We start from the raw sequence: 21,129 nt of genomic DNA on the forward strand, positions 1-21,129 counted from the left end.
ACCTGACTAAGCTTTAACTCTCTCACTACCAGACAAGTGTGGTTTTCCTCAAAATACTTCAGCTAAGCTTCAGTAGTACGTGAATCAAGAACTTTCAGATGTACAAGCTAGGTTTAGAAAAGGCAGAGGAAGAAGAGATCTAATTGCCAACATTTGTTGGATCATAGAGAAAGCAAGGGGATTCCAGAAAAACATTTACTGCTTCATTGATTACCCTAAAGCCTTTGACTATGTGGATCACAAAAAACTATGGAAAATTCTTAAAGAGTAGGAAGTACCAGTGACAGGGTAACAGGCAGGAAGGCCAGGGGTCTCCAAATGGAGGAAATGAGCTGCAAGTGCCAGACATTTTTATCTCTCTTAAGCGGCAGGAGGAAACAAACTAGTGATACTTTTTTCCTTCTCTATATAAATTTAAAAGGAGGTTTCTCTTAAGATGCTATGTTGCCATGACACCTGGTTTCACCTGAAGCTAACTATTCTCAAACCTTGAGTTAACCAATACATTTTTCTTATGGAAATGTTTGTCTTAAGCTATGTTAATGTACTATGCATTTACCCCAGACTATCTCCAATCTGTTCCGCCAAATGGCTCAGAACCTACTTGACAAACCAGTATGTTATACTCAGATATTGTTCCCCTAATCTATGTAAACAAAACTATTTGTATGGTAATCTGCCCTTCTACAAGATTCAAGTCAATCGTTTTATGGCCTGGGAATGAATCATCTGGTGCCAGGATTATCACAAAATGCAATTTATGGATGAGGGGCCTGGTGCCATTCTGAGTTTTAAGACATTCCTTTCTTTTCATTAACAGACTGCTAGTGACTATATAACATCCAGCTGAAGACTAGAAGGGGGGTACTCTCTGCCCCCTTCTGATGCCTATGTCAGAAGCTTTCTCTATCTCCTTTATACTTTAATAAAACTTTCTCACATAAAATCTCTGAGCGATCCAGCCTCGTCTCTGGCCCCAGATTGAATTCGTCTCCTCTGGAGGCCAAGAATCCTGGCGTCTTATCGTTCAGCAACAACCTTTCACCAGACCACCTTACTTGTCTTCTGAGAAACCTCTGTGTGGGTCAAGAAGCAACAGTTAGAACCTCACATTTAAAAACGGACTGATCAAAACTGGAAAAGGAGTAAGACAAGGCTGTATATTGTTACCTTGTTTCTTCAACCTCTAAGCAGTGTATGTCGTGTGAACTGCAGGACTAGATGAATCACAAGCCGGAATCAACATTACCTAGAGGAATGTCATCAACCTGAGATATGGAGATGATACCACTCTAATGGCAGAAAGTGATGAGGAACTAAAGAGCCTCTTGATGTGGGTGAAAGAGGAGAGTGAAAAAGCTGGCTTAAAATTCAACACTCAAGAAAACCAAGATCATGGCATCTGGCCTCAGATGCCTCAGAATAATGGCATCTGGCCTCAGAATGGTAGAAGCAGTGACAGATATTTTCTTGAACTCTAAAATCACTGGGAACTGTGACTGCAGTCATGAAATTAAAAGACGTTTGCTTCTTGGATGGAAAGCTATGACAAACCTAGACAGCATATTAAAAAGCAGAGACATCACTTTGCTGACAAAAGTCTATATAGTCAAAGCTATGGTTTTTCCAGTGGTCATGTATTGATGTAAGAGTTGGACCATAAAGAAGGCTGAGTGCCAAAGAACTGATGCTTTCAAGTTGTGGTCCAGGAGAAGACTCTTAGAGTTCCTTGTACTGAAAGGAGATCAAACCGGTCAATCCTTAAGGAAATCAACCCTGAATATTCATTGGAAGGACCGATGATGAAGCTGAAGCTCCAATGCTTTGTCCACTTGAGGCGAGGAGCCGACTCACTGGAAAAGACCCCAATCCCGGGAAAGAATGAAGGCAAAAGGAGAAGAGGATGGCAGAGGATGACTTGGTTAGACAGCATCACCGACTCAATGAACATGAATTTGAGCAAATTCCCCGAGCTAGTGAAGGACGGGAAGCCTGGCGTGCTGCAATCTATGGAGTAGTAGAGTCAGACACAACCTAGTGACTGAACAATAACAGCAATACATGGTCTTGTTCCTGGAAGTAACACAGTAGGGAGCACATCTTACATTGCTTCATTTATCTACATTTTAATTTTAAAATAGTTTCTCCTAGTACTTGACATAAAAGGGCTTAAAATGTGTTGTTACATGCCTTAGAATTACGTTTGCTTTTTTTTGAGAATACTGTCACACTGATTGCATGGGAAAGCCTTTATTTTAGAACACCTGAATGCTTTTGCTGAGTGATGCCTATTGCTGAGTGCCATCTTTCTAGGCTCGAGAGTATGTTGGAGTACGTGCTTACTCCCAGAAAGACATTAGTCGTCATTAACAGAAGCACTGACCCCAAACTTAAGTGCCTCTCCAAAATGACCAAGTGGCATCTTCTTTCCTCACATTGTCACTGCTGAGTAGGACTTTTTTAATGGAAATTTAATTTGTCCCCTTTTCTTTGGCCTTTTTTCTTTTTCTTACTGAAAAAACACTGTATTCAGGATGACTTTCATATATAGCAAAAGAAGCTGCCCCTATAACATAGCTAACAATATAAAGATTACAAGATTCTCAGCTAACTACTTTATCTATCCCAACAGAAAAACATAGGTGAAGCGAATGATTAATAAACAACAGGATGAAAACAATAACTCAGAAAGGAAACTTGCTTTAAGAAACTGAAGGCTACAAAAGGTAACTAAAGCAAGAGATTTGAATAAAATTTCTTAAACCTTAATTACATGATCCCAAATTTGAAAAAACAAAAAACTAAGACTCTCATATTTCAGTAGTGGTTATCTTTCACTGTATTTCAAATTTATATTCTCTCATCTCTTAAGATGGAAAATAGGGATATTCACATAGACAAGTCACTGCAAACTTAAGAAAATACATAAGCATCCATAGCCTCAGTGTGTATTAACCTATTGGAGGGTTTAAATAAAAGAAGTAGAATTTTCAGTTGCGTTGGATGATTGAAAATGAGCCATGTGGTCTTGTAAGGTACTCCACAGCTAGATGTTACTACAGACTTCAACTCCTGTTCTGTGCAACATCAAATGTTAAATAAGATAACACAGGTATCAGTTATTCGAGGAAGCTTTATTTTTAAATAAATATATACATTTTATTAAAATATAATTGACTTACAATGTTTCAGGTGCACAGCAATGTGATTCAGTTATACAAATACATATATATTTTTTTGAAATTATTTTCCATCATAGGTTATTACAAGATATTGACTACAGTTCCCTATGTTATACAGTAAACCTTCATTACTTGTTGTATATCTATTTTTAAATTAGAAATATAGCCTTCTATTCATACTAAGTCAAACAAGTGGAATAAAAATGTCATATGTTTCTTAGTTAGGCAAAACTTCATGTTTTCTAAAATATATGTATTATACATATTTATATATGTATGTATACAAAGTCTTTTCTACTACACTTGATAAAGGCTTGACAAAGAACATTTAAAAAAAAGAAGAGATGGAGAAATTGGAGAACATAAACAAAATGACATGGGAGTTCTGAATATGAAATAGAAAAAGTGAAACAAATGAGATAAAGTAAAAGATCATCATATAGTCCAGCTGATTTTAAACATGACTGCTCATTAGAAACATATGTGGAGCTCTGGAAAAAAAAAGAAATGTCTGACCATTTTTTATCTGCATTTTTTTTAAACTTTTTTATTTTCTATCGAAAAGGAAGTATTAGTCGCTTAGTTGTGTCCAACTCTTTGCAACCCCAAATTGCAAATTTGTTTGGGGATAGAAAATAGTACTGTATTACACACTTAAAAATTTAAGAGGATAGATGTCTATAGACATCTATAGATGTCTAGACATCAGGCTCCTCTGACATCTTATCCTCTTAGATATCTATTTATAGATATCTATAGATATGCTGTCAGGCTGTCAGGCTCCTCTGTCCATGGAACTCTCCAGGCAAGAATAGTGGAGTGAGTTGTCATTCCCTTCTTCAGGGAATCTTCCCTACCCATGGATCGAACCCTGGGTCTCCTGCATTGCAGGCAGATTCTTTACCGTTTGAACTACCAGCCCAATTTTGTACTGGAGCATAGTCAGTTAACAATGTATGATAGTTTCAGGTGAACTTTGAGGGAACTCATCCATCAGGAAACTTCAAAAAACATTTACTTTTCTGTTTTATTTCAAATTGTCTAATTATTTCAAAAATATATATATAAGCATGTGATAGTTTGCAGGATCCTGGAACAACCCAAACTCCCCCTTCCCGTTATAAATACTATCTTCTCTTTTTTATTCTTTACATTTTGTAACATAAGAGAGATTACATTAAATAAAACCAAATACTAACACACAAAAAAACTCTGGAGGCCCAGGTGTGAGATCTGTCTTCACATTCGCCCTCCCCCATGTGGGCGGGGAAATTCTCCCAGACCTAGCTAGGTGCTCCAGGAAGGTCAGCCACAGTCAGGGACAGTCAGCGATCCAGAAGACACTGCACCATGAGTGTCTCTGTGCTGAGTCCCACGAGAGCCCTGGGCGGGGTCTCTGAGCTCCTGCAGGTGGTCTCCCTGCTCAGCCTGGTTCTGCTTCTGCTCAAGCTGGCACAGCTCTACCTGCGCAGACAGTGGCTGCTCAAAGCCCTTCATCAGTTCCCGTGTCCTCCTTCCCACTGGTTCTATGGACACAAGAAAGAGGTAGGATGGAGCAGGATGGGGGAGTGGGAGGGCCGGGAGGGCTGGGGTAAGGGATGGTCATGGTCAGTTAGTCCATGGGACAAAGCCTTCTTGTGTGACCAGCACATGGCCCCATGAAGTCACACAGCTTATATCTTAGATCCAGGCTCCTCACCCAGTCCTGGGGGCTCACTCCTCCCAGGCTCTGTGCTGGTGCCCTCCGTTCTGCCAGACACCCCTTCCTCAGGGAGATCTCAGGCTGTCCTGGAAACCCTGCCCTTTGAGGACAATGGCTGCTCCTTATTGACTCCCCCTGCTCTCCAGACAGAGCAGCTTCAACGGTCCTCACAGAACAGGCTTTTAGATGCTTCCCTGCTCATCACCCAATTGCATGCTCCCTGCCTGGCCCTGAGCTTGCCTGGGAGCACAGACGTCAGTCTGATGGATCAGCCCTGTGGGTTCACTGTGTGTGGAGACAACAGACAGGAATCTAAGACGGTGCAGGTCACAGAAAAGAGGCTCACCTCCGGGGTCATGTTATGTCAGGTATTAGAAAAAACTGGCTTGGTTTCTTAGGACTGAGGGATTTTTCCAGACGTGTAATTACATGGCTTAATTCCTGACACGTTGCTGGCATGCAGAAACAGTTTCACAGGATGGGGTCAGGTGAGGGGTACTGCCTGCCTGGTATCCTCTCTCTAGACTATGAGCTCTTGGAACTGAGCCTGTAATCCCCCTCACCATCAGCACCCAGACCAGCCTGCACAGAGGGGTGTCAGTCCATTGTGTGAAGGGACAGCAAGGAGGGAAAGCAGCAGCTTGCAGGCTGGGAGGGGCAGCACTTGCCTGGAGGTGGGGGGAGCTCAGAGCAAAGTCAGGGGCCACGTGGAAATGGATCACCAAGGGTTTGTGGCTTAAACAAGTGTTAGGAGACAATCACAGGTTGAAAAGATCTGAGGCCTTTCTTTGTCAGCAGCATGATTAGAGCATAGTGGAGACAAGGACAAGTACTAGAAGCAGCCCAAGCCCCTTGCGGGCTGGCCCAGTGTCTCTCTCCCCTCTCCTTCCTAACCTCCTGCACCCCAGGTCACTCAAGGTCCTCCCCCCCAGCCTGTGCATTCCAGCCTCTGGGACTTGGCTCCCATGTGCCTTCTCCCTGCAGTGATCTCACTCCTCACATGACTTTCTCACAAGCCCCAGGCCCAAGTCATTTTCATCCTGGGTCTCCCAGGAGAGGAGAGGACAACTCTTTTTCCCTTGGATGTCTTCCTCAGTAGTCAGTGGTAACTGGATTCAGCTATTTCTCTCTGCAAGATCATAGCTATGAGCTTCTTCTGGAAAGCCTGCCTCTGGTTCATTTTTCTATCTTGAAAGCATCTTGGTAAATTATGAGTCAAATAATGAGCAAGTGCAGGAAGAAGACTTTTCTAACATCCAGGTCTGAGTTAGACCCTCTTCCCCAAAGCTTCCCCACAGGCTTTGTCTTCCCTCCATCACACATTCATGACCCACTCCTGTTTTGGCCGCTTAACCTCTCAGTCTCCCCCACTAGCCTGCAGGGTCCAAACAGATGAGCATCTAGAGCAGCATCCTAATTTAGTACCTTAAATCCATGCCTGGCACAAAGTAAATGCTCAGTAAACACAGGCTCAGTGAAGGAACGTGACCCACATTACAAGTTGCCTCAAAGCTGGGGAGTTTTGATGGCAGAAGAATATAGGTGGAGATCAGATACCAAAGGGGCAGAAGGTTGCTCTGAGTTACACAGAGTCATTGAAATGACAATTTGACTGCATGAAACACACCTGGGACCAACTGTTGATGAGAAATCCAGAGGTGACAAAACAAACTGAGTCTCCAAAGTTGAGGAAAGGCAGTTGTTCTGTGGCACAGAGAACAGGCCACCAGGTAGAGGGAAGAACGTGGGCAAAGACCTGGAAGATGAGCAGGTGGAGCCAGTGCAAGGAGCGCAGGCAGCATCTTGAAGGCAGAGCAATGCATCCTGTGAAATCGCCACCTCATCAGGGCAAGAGTAGAGACAGTAGAATCAGAAAGGAAACGCCTTAGTGGTGCATAATCAGGTTACAAATATTCCTCTAAGCAGTGGGAAGTGTACCAAAGTTTCTGACAGTAAGTCAATGAAAATGAGATTAAAAATCCACATATCAAAACCTTATTTCAATACCATTCTCATATGTGTACACTCAGAATCTGTCCTACAACTGTGCACACACTCAATATGAAAAATAATGATATATACATACAATGTGGTATTTAACTTTTTTCCACTTAGCTATATACATTCCAAACATCATCAGTTGTTCAAGCAATTATGTCACTGTGTACAAATGATTTCCAAAATTTTCATAAACCAAGTAATTATCTTTGATTAAGTTTCTGTAGGCAGTTTGTAGTGTTGGCCCATACCTCTACCTGACATGGGACAGAATCTGATCTTAGGACAGTGATGGACATTCTGCAAGGTTGGATGATATTCCAGGTCAGAAGAAATAGTTCTAAACTCTTAGTTCTGCTGATGGATCCAGAATGATTACCTGACACCTTTCCTGCCCTTCACCCTGACTTCAGCTCCAGAACTAAAAGAAAGGCATCATTGACTTGTCTTTCCCTTGGTGACAGTACCAAGAGGAGAGTGAGCTGCCACTCCTACTGAAGAGGGTAGAGAAATACCCAAGTGCCTGTGTTCGCTGGCTGTGGGGCACAAGGGCCTTTGTGTTGGTCTACGACCCTGACTACATGAAGATGGTCCTGGGGAGATCAGGTGAGAAGGCAACCCTCAGCTGGAGACAATCTTCCATTTGAGTACATGTCCCTGGGTGTCAAATTCCACAAGAGACTGACACTTTAGACATCAAGGCCTGAACTCCTCCAAACACCCTCCCAACCACAAGCCAGACGAGGGTTTCTCTTTTATGTCCTACCTTTTACTTTTTATAAACAAATTGAGATGATCCCAGAACTGGAAGATAGTTCCCTGTCCACACTGATCTAGGTGGGGCACCTCTCATTGTTGCCTCTTCTGGGTCATGAGATGGCCAGATGACCACACGCTGTAGAAAAATCACAGGTTCTGTCTTATTCTCTGGCAGTGAACTGAGTTTATGTTTCAGGGCAATTCACCATCTTAGTCCTGTGGGTGTTCTGCTCTGGAGCACCAAGTCTACCTTCCTGGGACCACAATGACTATCAGGACAGAGAGAGTCAGGGATGGGAGGCAAGAGTGCTGTGGCTTCAGAAAGACTGTCATCTGACAAGAACCAAGCAAGGAAGGGAGTCCGTGGTCTAGACTTCAGCTGCTCTGGAGGCTCCTTGCAGAGTTTGTTGCCATCCACATTTCTTCTATATCTTTCAGACCCAAAGCCTCATAGAACCTACAAATACTTGACTCCCTGGATTGGTAAGTACATTTAAATACAACTGCAGACCACCCACCACTTAGGTTAACCAAGAGTGGTCTCTTTGCACAAATGGAGAACAACAGGTGCCAGGCACCCTCATCTCTGAATCAAACCTCATTTTTCTTCTCCTAATAAAACCCTCAGCCTTTATAATGGTGCTGTAGCCCTCCTTTTAGCTAAGCCTCTTCTTCATAACTTCTCAGTCTTTACTAATGTTCCCAGCCCAACTTTTCGATAAGGCCTTCTATCACCTGTCTGCCTACTCTTTTTCAACCTCTATCTCACTGCTCTCATACTCACATCCTATGGACAGACATATTGTAAATTCACATCCCTGAAATATACTGGGCTTTCCCACCCCTGCCTATGATAAGCCTTCTCCTGATACCCTTGTTTCCTCCCAAGTTGGCCCCACTCTCCCCAGTGCCCATACACACCCATCTGTGGTTCAGGGAAAGGTTTGCTGCTTTTGGAGGGGCAGACGTGGTTCCAGCACCGGCGGATGCTGACCCCAGCCTTCCACTATGACATCCTGAAGCCCTACGTGGGACTCATGGCCGACTCTGTCCGAGTGATGCTGGTGAGTCCATCCCTTGTCACCATATGCACCAGAATCCAGCACAGCTGACAAAGTCCACTATCAGACACTTATGTCCCTCAGACATCCATTGAATAGAGCCCCATGGAATGATGCATTCTCAACTTAGTATGAGACAGCATTCATTAAAGCTAGGTGGGACAGAGGAACATCTAGGCAACAGCTTGGATCCTTGATTTTCTCCTCACCAAGAGAAATCAGGGCCATGGTGTATTCAGGGTCCACATGTCTCCCATCTCCATGTCTGAACACAGGGAGTAGATCAAGGAGGTCAGTGCAAATTGGTCCTGGCTGGCCTGGGCAATGGCAGATTCGGTGGCAGAGTGGATATCTCAGGATGTCACTCAGGATCACCTTGCCATCCAAGGGACTCTCAAGAGTCTTCTCCAACACCATAGTTCAAATGCATCACTTTTTCGGCACTCAGCTTTCTTCACACTCCAACTCTGACATCCATACATGACCACTGGAAAAACCATAGCCTTGACCAGACGGACCTTTGTTGGCAAAGTAATGTCTCTGCTTTTTAATGTGCTATCTAGGTTGGTCATAACTTTCCTTCTAAGAAGTAAGTGTCTTTTAATTTCATGACTGCAGTCACCATCCACAGTGATTTTGGAGCCCCAAAAAATAAAGTCTGACACTGTTTCCACTGTCTCCCCATCTCTTTCCCATGAGGTGAAGGGACGAGATGTCATGATCTTAGTTTTCTGAATGTTAAAGGACGTACTCCTTTACCTGGTCTTAGGTAACATTAAATGAATGAAAGGAATTGAGTTCATGCCCCTTCTAAGAGCACCATTAGAGTCACTTTAGCTTTTCCTTGCCTTGAAATATTTGCTTTGTAGTGTTAGATATCACTTGTCTAGTTCTGATTTCAGGACACAATATTTTCTCCCCCGAGAAACTATGCTTTCTGCTCAGCTGCCAGCTGGTTAATATCATAAATTATTCCTAACATTCATAATTAATTAGGATATTAGAAGAGAATACAACTATAGTAATGGTTCAAAGAAATAGGAATCACAGTATACATGTGTGTTACAGCCTTAAGTTGCTAAAACATGTCTGCTTAGAAAATTAGGAAATTTCGTCTGAAGATGTAGAGACAGAGAGAAAGCCAGGCCTTCTGGGGAAGCAGAGTAGGGTCAATCCCCATCCCTCCACAGGACAGTTGGGAGGAGCTTGTCAGCCAGGACTCACATCTGGAGATCTTTGAACATGTCTCCTTGATGACCCTGGACACCATCATGAAGTGTGCCTTCAGCCTCCAGGGCAGCATCAGGAACGACAGGTCAGTGACAGCTCTTCAACAGCAGGGTCCTTTTCTCACCAGCTGGGAAGGACTTTCCTGAGAGGCAGTAAGGGCAATGTGGATGCTTCTAAGCCCAAAAAGTAAGTTTTGCAGAGACATGGACCACGGTCAAATTCTACCCAGATTATTCTTGATTCAATCATTAGTCCCACTTTCCTATGCAGGGAGAAGCCTGGATCCTGAGGACTCTTGTAAATACTGAGGGACTCCTCAGGCTAAGACAGAAATGGCAATACCTCAGTGCTGCCTGTCTCCATTGACTGAGGAATCTTCGACCCAGAGACCCAATCCCACTCTAGGTCAGAGATTCCCTCAACTCCAGTCTCTTCTGAATCCTTTCCCTTCAGGAACTCCCAGTCCTACATCCAGGCCATCAGGGACCTCAGCTATATGAGCTTTTCCCGAGTGAGGAATGCTTTCTACCAGAATGACTTCATCTACAGGCTGACCCGTGAAGGCCGCAGGAACCACCAGGCCTGCCAGCTCACGCATCAACACACAGGTTCTCCTCCTTCTTGTGCGCTGCTCCACATACCTTCATCAGGCACATGTGAAAGGGCCTGGCTTTAATCCCTCAGGCAGAGCCCAGACTCCTGCTTCCTCTTCAGGAGCTGGCCCGCCAGCTGCAGGGCTGGGAACCCAGATATAAGGTGTCAGGTGTTGTGTAGGGAATTACAGGAGTCACCAGGTTGGTGATGACTGAGTGAGACCCCCTCCCAGCAGCATTCACACAGAGCCTCCATGGGCTGTGTTACTGCAGGGATTGCCACTGGGAGTAGATGATGCTGGAGCTCTCAGTCCTGATATGCTCACCCAGTCCCACCCTCACCCACATCCACCTGGCATCCAGATTGGGCCTGAGGGGCAGATGGGTCTATGGGGATGCTGCATATGGGCCCCCAGAGTCCTCAGCTCTGGCTGGGAAACACTGTTCCGGGACAGATGCAGTGATCAAGGAGAGGAAGGCTCGCCTGCAGAAGGAGGGAGAGCTGGAGAAGGTGAGGAGCAGGAGGCACTTGGACTTCCTGGACATCCTCCTCTTTGCCAGAGTGAGTGTGGGCAAGAGAGGCCTGAGCCTTTGGGCAGAAGCACACAGGAAGGGCAGACCCTGCACTCTGGCCCTGCCTCCACAGATGGAGAATGGGAGCAGATTGTCTGATGAGGATCTCCGTGCTGAAGTTGACACATTCATGTTTGAGGGTCACGACACCACAGCCAGTGGCATCTCCTGGATACTCTATGCTCTAGCCTCCCACCCTGAGCATCAGCAGAGGTGTCGGGAAGAGATCCAGAGCCTCCTGGGAGATGACACCTCCATCACCTGGTGAGTGTCCAGGAGATGGAAGAACCCTGTTCCACCTGAGCTAGAGAGAATCCCTGGTTGTCCAGTCCTGCCTGCTCTCAGATGGGCTTCCTTTCAGGGACCATCTGGACAAGATGCCCTACACCACCATGTGCATCAAAGAGGCACTGAGACTCTATCCACCAGTGCCAACCATTGGCAGAGAGCTGAGCAAGCCCATCACCTTCCCTGATGGACGCTCCTTACCTGCAGGTATGAACTTCACCTCACCACTTAGCTAAGTACTCTGTAGGACTACATGGTTAGACCAGAAATCCACTTGTGCTTTCCCAGTTGCAGTATGCTCTGATTCTTTTCTGCCAGAACATAATATTTACTCTGCAGTTTCAATGAGTTTTGAAAAATGTTTTTCTTTTAAAACCTAGGAATAATACTACCATATACCCAACAATCCCACTACTGGGAATATAACCTGAGACCCCAGAAATCAAAAAGAATGTGTACCATAGTGTTCATTGCAGCATTATTTACAATAGCCAGGACATGGAAGCAAACTAGATGTCCATTGACAAATCAATGGATTATAAAGATCTGGTCCATAAACTCAAGGGAATACCACTCAGTCATAAAACAGTACGGAACTGAGTGTTGCAGTGAGGTGGGTGAACCTGCAGCCAGTTATACAGAGTGAAGTAACTCAGAAACAGAAAAACAAATATCACATATTAACACATATATAGAGAATCTACAAAAATAGTACTGATGAACCCATTTGCAGAGAAGGAATGGGGATGTAGACATCAGTTCAGTTCAGTCAGTCAGGTTGTGTCTGACTCTTTGCAACCCCATGGAATGCAACATGCCAGGCTTCCCTGTCCATCACCAACTCCCAGAGATTACTCAAACTCATGTCCATCGAGTCAGTGATGCCATACAACCATCACATCCTCTGTCATCCCCTTTTCCTCCTGCTATCCATCTTTCCCAGCAAAAGGGTCTTTTCCAATGAGTCACATCTTTGCATCAGGTGGACAAAGTACTGGAGCTTCAGCTTCAGCTTCAGCATCAGTCCTTCCAATGAATATTCAGGACTGATTTCCTTTAGTATTGACTGCTTGGATCTCTTTGATGTCCAAGGGACTCTCAAGAGTCTTCTCCAACACTACAGTTCAAAAGCATTATTTCTTCGGTGCTCAGCTTTCTTTATGGTCCAACTCTCACTTCCATAAATGACTGCTGGAAAAACCTTAGCTTTGACTATATGGGCCTTTGTCTCAAAGTGATTTCTTGGCTTTTTAATATGCTATCTTGGTAGGTCATAGCTTTTCTTCCAAAGAGCAAGTGTTTCTTAATTTCATCACTGCACTTACCATCTGCAGTGATTTGAGAGTCCAAGAAAATTAAGTCTGTCACTGTTTCCATTGTTTCCCCATCTATTTGCCATGAAGTGATGGGACCAGATGCCATGATCTTAGTTTTCTGAATGTTGAGTTTTAAGCCACTTTTTCACTCACCTTCTTTCACTTTCATCAGGAGGCTCTTCAGTTCCTCTTTGTTTTCTGCCATAAGGGTGGTGTCATCTGCATATCTGAGGTTATTGATATTTTTCCTGGCAATCTTGATTCCAGCTTGTGCTCCATCCAGCCTGGCACTTCCCATGATGTACTCTGCATATAAGTTAAATAAGCAGGGTGACAATATACAGCCTTGAACTCCTTTCCCAATTTGGAACCAGTCAGTTGTTCCATGTCTGGTTCTAACTGTTACTTCTTGACCTGCTTACAGGTTTCTCAAGAGTCAGGTAAAGTGGTCTGGTATTCTCATCTCTTGAAGAATTTTCCACAGTTTGTTGTGATCCACACAGTCAAAGGCTTTAGTGTAGTCAATGAAGCAGAAGTAGATGTTTTTCTAGAACTCTCTTGCTTTTTCTATGATCCAACATATGTTGGCAATTTGATCTCTGATTCCTCTGGCTTTTCTAAATCCAGCTTGAACATCTGAAAGTTCATGGTTCACATACTGTCGAAGACTCGCTTGGAGAATTTTGAGCATTACTTTGCCAGTGTGTGAGATGAGTGCAGTTGTGTGGTAGTTTGAACATTCTTTGGCATTGCATTTCTTTGGGATTAGAGTGAAAACTGACCTTTTTCAGTCCTGTGGCCACTGCTGAGTTTTCCAAATTTGCTGGCATATTGAGTGCAGCACTTTCACAGTGTCATCTTCCAGGATTTGAAATAGCTCAACTGGAATTCCATCACCTCCACTAGCTTTATTCATAGTGATGCTTCCTAAGGTCCACTTGACTTCACACTCCAGGATGTCTGGCTCTAGGTGAGTGATCACACTATCCTGGTTATCTGGGTCATTAAGATCTTTTTTGTATAGTTCTTTTGTGTATTCTTGCCACATTTCTTAATATATTCTGCTTCTCTTAGGTTCATACCATTTCTGTTCTTTATTATGCCTATCTTTGCATGAAATGTTCCCTTGGTATCTCTAATTTTCTTGAAGAGATCTCTATTCTTTTCCATTCTATTATTTTCCTCTGTTTGATCTGTTTTAGTGTTGTTGCTGTTCAGTCGCTCAGTCAGGTTCAATCCTTTGCCATCCCTAGAACTGTAGCACGCCAGGCTTCCCTGTCCTACACCATCTCTGCCTACATGTCCTACACCATGTCTGCCCTTTCCTCTGTTTTGATCTGTTTGCACTGATCACCGAGGAAGGCTTTCTTATCTCTCCTTACTATTCTTTGGAACTCTGCATTCAGATGGGTATATCTTTTCTTTTCTTCTTTGTCTTCTGCTTGTCTTCTTCTCTCAGCAACTTGTAAGGCCTTCTCAGACAACTATTTTGCCTTTTTGCATTTCTTTTTCTTGGAGCTGGTCTTGGTCACTGCCTCCTGTACAATGTCAGAAACCTTTGTCCATACTTCTTCAGGCACTCTCCTATCAGATTTAATCCCTTGAATCTATTTGTCACTTCCACTGTATAATATTAAAAAGTTGAGCCATTAATTTGCTGGCAAAGTTCCATCTAGTCAAAGCTACGGTTGCTCCAGTAGTCATGTATGGATGTTAGAGCTGGACCAAAAAGAAGACTGAGAGCTGCAGAATAGACGCTTTTGTACTATGGTGTTGGAGAAGACTCTTGAGAGTCCCTTGGACTGCAAAGAGATCACATCAGTTATTCCTAAAGGAAATCAATCCTGAATCCTCATTGGAAGGACCAATGCTGAAGCTCCAGTACTTTGGCCACCTGATTCGAAGAGCTGACTCATTAGAAAAGACCCTGATGCTGGGAAAGATTGAAGGCAGGAGGAGAGGGGGACAACAGAGGATAAGATGGTTGGATGGCATCACTGACTCAATGGACATGAGTTTGAGCAAGCTCCAGGAGTTGGTGTAGGACAGGGAAGCCTGGCGTGCTACAGTTCTAGGGATGGCAAAGGATTGAACCTGACTGAGCGACTGAACAGCAACAACACTAAAATGATTACCTAAAATTTGGGTGGTAAGCAGAGTGATGTGGTAAGTGGAAGTGCATATATGCACATGTGTTCATCCACCCAGCCAGTCTATGTCTTTTAGTTGGTGCATTTAATCCATTTACATTTAAGGTAATTATTGATATGTATGATTCTATTACCATTTTCTTAATTGTTTTGGATTTATTTTCTGTAGGTCTTTTCCTTCTCTTGTGTTTCCTACCTAGAGAAGTTCCTTTAGCATTTGTTGTAAAGCTGGTTTGGTGGTGCTGAATTCTATTAACTTTTTGCTTGTCTGATCTGGAAAGCTTTTTTTATCTCCATGAAATCTGAAGAAGTGTCTTTTGGGTAGAGTATTCTTGGTTGTATGTTCTTCCCATTCATCACTTTAACTACATCATGCCGTTCCATTCTGGCTTATAGAGTTTCTGTTGAGAAATCAGCTGATAGCCTGATGGGAGTTCCCTTGTATGTTATTTGTTGTTTTCCCCTTGTTGTTTTTAATATTTTGTCTCTGTCTTTAATCTTTGTCCATTTGATTCCTATGTGTTTCTGAGTGTTCCTCCTTGAATCTATCCTTTCTGGGACTCTCTGTGCTTCCTGGACTTGGTTGACTATTTCCTTTCCCATGTTCTGGAACATTTTAGCTATTACTTCTTATATTTCCTCTGGTCCTTTCTCACTCTCTTCTCATTCTGAGACCCCTACACTGCAAATGTTGTTTAGGCTCTCTTCATTTCTTCTCATTCTTTTTTCTGTAGTCTGTTCTGCAGCAGTGATTTCCACCATTCTGTCCTCCAGGTTATTTTTCCATTTTTCTGCCTCAGTTATTCTGCTATTGATTCCTTCTAATGTATTATTTATCTCTGTTTGCTTATTCTTTAGTTGTTCTAGGTCTTTGGTTAACGATTCTTGCATCTTCTCAATCTTTCCATTTCTTCTTTTCATGAGATCGTAAATCATCTTCACTTTCATTATTCTGAGTTCTTTTTCTGAAAGGTAGCCTATCTCCACTTCATTTAGTTGTTTTTCTGGAATTTTATCTTGTCCCTTCATCTGGGACATAACTTTCTGCTTTTTCATCATGATTAACTGTCTGTAATATGGTTTTTGTTTTAGTCATTGTGAGACTGTACTTCATCTTGCTTCTTCGGTCTGCCTTCTGTTGAATGGGGCTAAGAGACTTGTGTAAGCTTCTTGATGGGACTGGTGATGGAAAAACTGGATCTTGCTCTGGTGGACAGGGCCCTGCTCAGTTAATTCAATTATCTGCTGATGAGTGGGGTTGCATTCCCTCCCTGGTAGTTACTTGGTCTGAGGCAATGCAGCCCTGGGGTCTACAGGCTCTATGGTAGGGTGAATGGTGAATTCCAAGAGGGTTTATGCCAAGGGGGACCTTCCAGTTCCCCTGTCCCTGTGGTAAGCCCCTGCAGGCCCATGCCTCCACAGGAGGCCCTCCAACATTAGTAGGTAGTTTTGGTTAGCCCCCTGCGGGGTCAATGCTCCTCCTCTTTGGGTCTTGGTGCATGCAAACTTCTGTTTAAGCTCTCCAAGTGTGGAATCTGTTTTCCTCAGTCCTCTGGAAGGCCAGTAATCATATCCTGTAGGCCCTCAAGTTTCTCTCCCCAGAGAGATTCCCAGTCCCTTTGTCAGATGTCCATGCTTAGGAGCCTGACTTGTGGTTCAGAACCTTTACAATAATGCAAGAACTTCTTCAGTATTATTGTTTTCCAGTCTGTGGGTCACCCACCTGGCAGGTATTGGATTGGATTTGATCATGATTGCACCCCTCCTATTGTCTTGCAGAAGTTTCTTCTTTGTCTTTTGTCGTGGGTTATCTTTTTTTATTAGGTTCCAGCATCCTCCTGTTGATGGTTGTTCAACAGCTAGTTCCAATTTTGGTGCTCACGCAGGAGGAGATGAGTGCACATCCTTCTCCTCTGCTGTCTTGAACCAGAAACTATAGTTGTTGTTTAGCCACGGAGTCATGTCCTACTCTTTGGCGACCCTAGCTCTGCTGGTAAAGAATCTGCCTGCAATGCAGAAGACCTCGGTTCTATTCCTGGGTTGCGAAGGTCCCCTGGAGGAGGGCATGACAGCCCATTCCAGTATTCTTTCCTGGAGAATCCCCATGCACAGAGGAGCCTGGTGAGCTACAGTTCATGGTGTCGCAAAGAGTCAGACATGACTGAGCAACTAAGCACAGACTTAGCCCTCCAGCCTCCACTGTCCATGAGATTTCCCAGGCAAGAATACTGGAGTGGGTTGCTATTTCCTCTCCATATATATATATATATATATATATATATATATATATATATATATATATGTATATGTATATATATATGTGTGTGTGTGTGTATACACACACACACACACACACACACACACACACACAACATTGTACAGCTAGTAACATCCAATTAAAAAATGACTGACACAGAACTTGGATGCAACAGAAGCTCAATAAACAAATGCTGACCCTTGAATGTGGTCTTAAAATGGAAGCTAAAATTCTAATTCCTTGAAACATGAAGACTTAAGAGAGAAGCAGACAGAAGCAGGGGAAGCACGCTTTTTCCACATGGATCTAAGTAAAGGAGGGAGCTTAGGGACTCCACTGTCATGGGTCAGATAGTTCAGTCTCTGAGGAGTCCTCTGGCAGGTGGCAGAAAGCAGCTGATGATGAAGTCTGAGAGCCCTGCCATGGCTGGAGGCCACCCACTGACTCACCTTCCAGTGGGTCTGAGTCCCAGCCCTGCCCCGTCTTAGCTGTGTGATCATAGGCCCATCCCTTAATCTTTCTGAGGCTCAGGTGCTTCATTGGTTCATACGGATAGAACTGCCTTCCTTGAGGGCTGTGTGAGGATTCAATGAGTTATCGCACATTCCCCAGGGTCATGATGGCACTTGATAAATGTGAGTTGTCACCTGAGCTACTCCTAATTGTAAGCCTCCAATTATTTTACTTCTCAATCCCGGGTCCTGGTCACCTACTCCTAACAGAGCTCATGTGCTTTTTCAAGCCCAGCCCACCTGTCTTGCAAGAACATCATTTCATTCAGAGTGATGGAGGGTGCTATCATGGTGGCTCCCAGGAATTTTGTGAAGACATACTCCCCCTGCTCCAGGGGGACCATCAGGCTTCTCTCTCTCCTCTCTACCCCACAGGAATCTTAGTCTCCCTCTCCTTTTATGGACTTCATCACAACCCAAATGTGTGGCTGAACCCGGAGGCAAGTTGGTGGTGTGAGGAGGGGATAGGATGCTCTCTCCACACCAGCTGCTCCTGCTCCTGCTCCTGCTCTGTGGATTGATGTGAAGAGTTTGACCCCACTGTCCTAGCCCCATTGCTCTCTCTGCAGGTGTTTGACCCATCCCGGTTTGCACCAGGTTCTACTCGACACAGCCATGCCTTCCTGCCCTTCTCAGGAGGATCTAGGTGAGACCTCTGTACCTGGGGAAGCAGGTGTCACTGGTTGCTACCTGATATGTGTGACTGTCTACATTCGTATGTGGTGCACGCAGTTCTGTCCTTGTGTGTTGATGTGTTGAGAAGGAGGTGTGGGTCTCCATGTACAAGAAGACCTTCATGGCCCGCCACAATGACATTGATCTCCTGATGTCCACAATGATTGACCTCATTTCCATGTCAGTGACTGATCCAAAGTATCCAGGGTTTTCCTCACTTAAGGAGTATGACGTCTTAACATTACAAGTCTTCTTGAAAGCTAAACTACACAAGTTTGGTTTGGACAATTTCAGTCACCTTAAAAGATGGTTTCCTCTGTTCCCACATTACTAGTCAGCCTACTGCCTTTCTGCTTAATTCACCAGTCCACCTCTCACTGTATCTATCATGCTTGCATGGGTTTGGAATTCCAGTTGCCTTCTATGTCCTGAGGCTTCAAGTCATGTCTGTGATCAGTCACAGTTGTTGTTTGAATAAGTTTCAGTCATGAGAGTGTTCTCTATTTCTACAGTACATCTGACATAATTTTTACTTCGTATTAATATAATCATGCCATATTTTCCTGTTGCCAAAATTCTTTATATAATAGCAGAAGTTATATATCATAGTCTCAGAGTCTACAGAGTCTAATGTTAGCAAGATAAAGAGTAAAGTGGAGGACAATCAAATCAGCTTTTGGGAGAAAACTGACTATTTTTTATTTGACAAGCATTTGTAAAGTCCCTTGCATGTAAAGTATAAAGCACACTTGAAATAGCTATTAACCTGGATGATATATTCCTAAATGACTGAAGATCTTAAAGGTTACAGAACCTCCTCTGAAATAGTACTTCAGTGACTTTGTGACTTAGGTAGAAACAAGTGTTTTTCTGATTCTACAGTTCTAGAAAATTTTCAACTGTGAATCAACATTCACAGAACAGGTTTGAAGCAAATGGTCTTCCTGAATTACTTCTAGGATTTGGTTTACACCAGGGTCCAGTCCTTCCTTATAGACATGGCTGCACATCATACAGCTGCCACTAGAGGACAGGGGAGACTAGGCAGCTTGGTTTTAGGTCAGAATGAATATTTATTATTCTCTCACTCCATTTGAGTTGTTTTCATTTCAATTAATATTGTTTAAATATGAAAGTATGTATTAAGCATGTCTCTGTGTACCAAGACCTGTGCTATAAGATGGGAACACAGGGATGATAATGCTGTCCTCCCTCAGAGCTCACTGTCAACATATCAACATGTCTACTCAAGACAGACATCATTCACACATCCACTCTTTCACTCATTTATTCATTGGGCAGACTGTGGAAGGATTCATGATCTGGCACTGTGCTGGGCACTGGATGTGATGTGTCCTTAGTTTAACACCCATGGTGCCTTGAGGGTCCCGAGTGGGAAGAGGTGCAGCCAGCAGAGGGGGTGAGGTGGTGGTCACTGGATTGAGCCTTGAGCATGAGGATGGCAAAGGCGAGGGGAGGGGACCTCAACAGTCATTGAGTCAGAAGGAGGAGCCGGACAGACCCCAGGTGAGTGAGGAAGAATCCAGAGAGGGCTGTGATGCAGCTGAGGCCCTGGGACGTGTCCTCCCTGTGATGCGGAATATAATAGGCCTGGAGCTACTGTGGCTTTAGAGGGAGAAGAGGAATAGAGGTTTAAAAGGCCAGATGAGGAGCCCAAGGGATGGTTAGGAGGGTCATTTCTGGATTAGAATGGGAAGGTTCCAAAAATAAATTGACTGAGGGGCTGAGGGGGACAGGAAGCCAGACCATTAATTGGTAGGCAAATGGTCAGCTGGTTAGAGTCGTTAACCCATGTCCCACCAGGAAGCCTCCGTGTTGCCATTCTGACTCCTTACACAATCCTGTCTTGTCATCTCTGGGAACTGGGCATCCTGTCTGTCTACCATAGGTGGTAAGGTCCAAGGAGGCTGTCCACCCTGCCCCCATACAGTGCCCTAGGCTGACTTGAAACCAGGAGTTGTCTGTAGACAAGTGAATAAAGTACTAGTTCGCAGTTCTTGATCCACTTGGCTTGACTCTGTGGCTTACAGCACTGATGCTCCCCAACAGGATTTCCTGCTGAAAGCAGAAGTAGGAGGTAGGAGATAGTCCTTAGAGAGGTGAGATTTGTCATAGGTCAGGGGGAAGAGTTTGGCCCAAGTCTTGGCTGTCCAGTCATTGTGATGAGTAAGGAAGGAATCAGGGCTGGGCCACGTGGAGAACAGCCCTGAATCCCTGTGCTCAGCCCAGGTTAGAAGCCTCTGCTTGCTTCCTTTTTATCTCCCAATCCAGGAACTGCATCGGGAAGCAGTTTGCCATGAATGAGTTGAAGGTGGCCGTGGCCCTGACCTTGCTTCGTTTTGAGCTGTCACCGGATCCCTTCAGGGTCCCTGTGCCCACTCCAGTCATGGTGCTGAAATCCAAAAATGGAATCCACTTGCAGCTCAGAAAGCTGTCTGATCCAGATGTAGACAAGAACAAGCTCTGAGGGCCCCTGACTGCCATGCTATCTTGCTGTCACTCTCTCCTGTCCTTGCCTCTTTGCCCACTTCCTGCTTCTGTCTGCCCCCTGCCAGTTTGCCTCATCTCCTGCCTCCTGCCCAGCAGCAGACTTTCTGCGCTTTTCCTCTCACCTTTCTCCACGTTCCCTGTCTGCTTATCTCTCCATCTGCCTCTGACCCCCTGTATCTCTCACTGTCCACCTGAATCCTGATCACCTGACATCCTCCAGTCTGCCTGTTCTCTCTTGTATTTCTCCACTTCAGTCTGCCTGTCTGACCCTGAATTCATGTACATTTACTTCTAAAATAATTTACCATTGGCTTAGGGACTT

At 44.2% G+C, this 21,129-nt stretch overlaps 1 protein-coding gene across 2 annotated transcripts; it reads left to right on the forward strand.

Moving 5' to 3' along the window:
- The first annotated feature begins 4,532 nt into the window (after window positions 1-4,532).
- On the forward strand, window positions 4,533-20,784 carry LOC133040328 (cytochrome P450 4A11-like). 2 transcript variants are annotated; one of them, XM_061120052.1, is made up of 12 exons: window positions 4,533-4,727; window positions 7,347-7,488; window positions 8,080-8,124; window positions 8,578-8,705; window positions 9,893-10,017; window positions 10,482-10,540; window positions 10,981-11,087; window positions 11,172-11,362; window positions 11,460-11,593; window positions 17,997-18,061; window positions 18,191-18,267; window positions 20,589-20,784. In XM_061120052.1, the coding sequence occupies exons 1-12, from the start codon at window positions 4,533-4,535 to the stop codon at window positions 20,782-20,784; spliced, it is 1,464 nt and encodes a 487-aa protein (XP_060976035.1). The 2 variants fall into 2 exon arrangements, with proteins under 2 accessions (XP_060976035.1, XP_060976036.1); XM_061120053.1 differs by lacking the exons at window positions 10,482-10,540; window positions 11,172-11,362 and having other exon boundaries at window positions 10,981-11,108; window positions 11,429-11,593.
- The last annotated feature ends 345 nt before the right edge of the window (window positions 20,785-21,129 follow it).

This window comes from Dama dama, chromosome 20 (genome assembly GCF_033118175.1).
Source record: "Dama dama isolate Ldn47 chromosome 20, ASM3311817v1, whole genome shotgun sequence".
Classification (NCBI taxonomy): Eukaryota; Metazoa; Chordata; class Mammalia; order Artiodactyla; family Cervidae; genus Dama; species Dama dama.

Coding starts and splice junctions, on each gene's coding strand:
- LOC133040328 (XM_061120052.1), top strand. CDS start 4,533: ATGAGTGTCTCTGTGCTGAGTCCCACGAGAGCCCTGGGCGGGGTCTCT. Junction 11,363..11,459: donor GATGACACCTCCATCACCTG/GTGAGTGTCCAG, acceptor GCTTCCTTTCAG/GGACCATCTGGACAAGATGC. Junction 18,268..20,588: donor CCCTTCTCAGGAGGATCTAG/GTGAGACCTCTG, acceptor CTCCCAATCCAG/GAACTGCATCGGGAAGCAGT.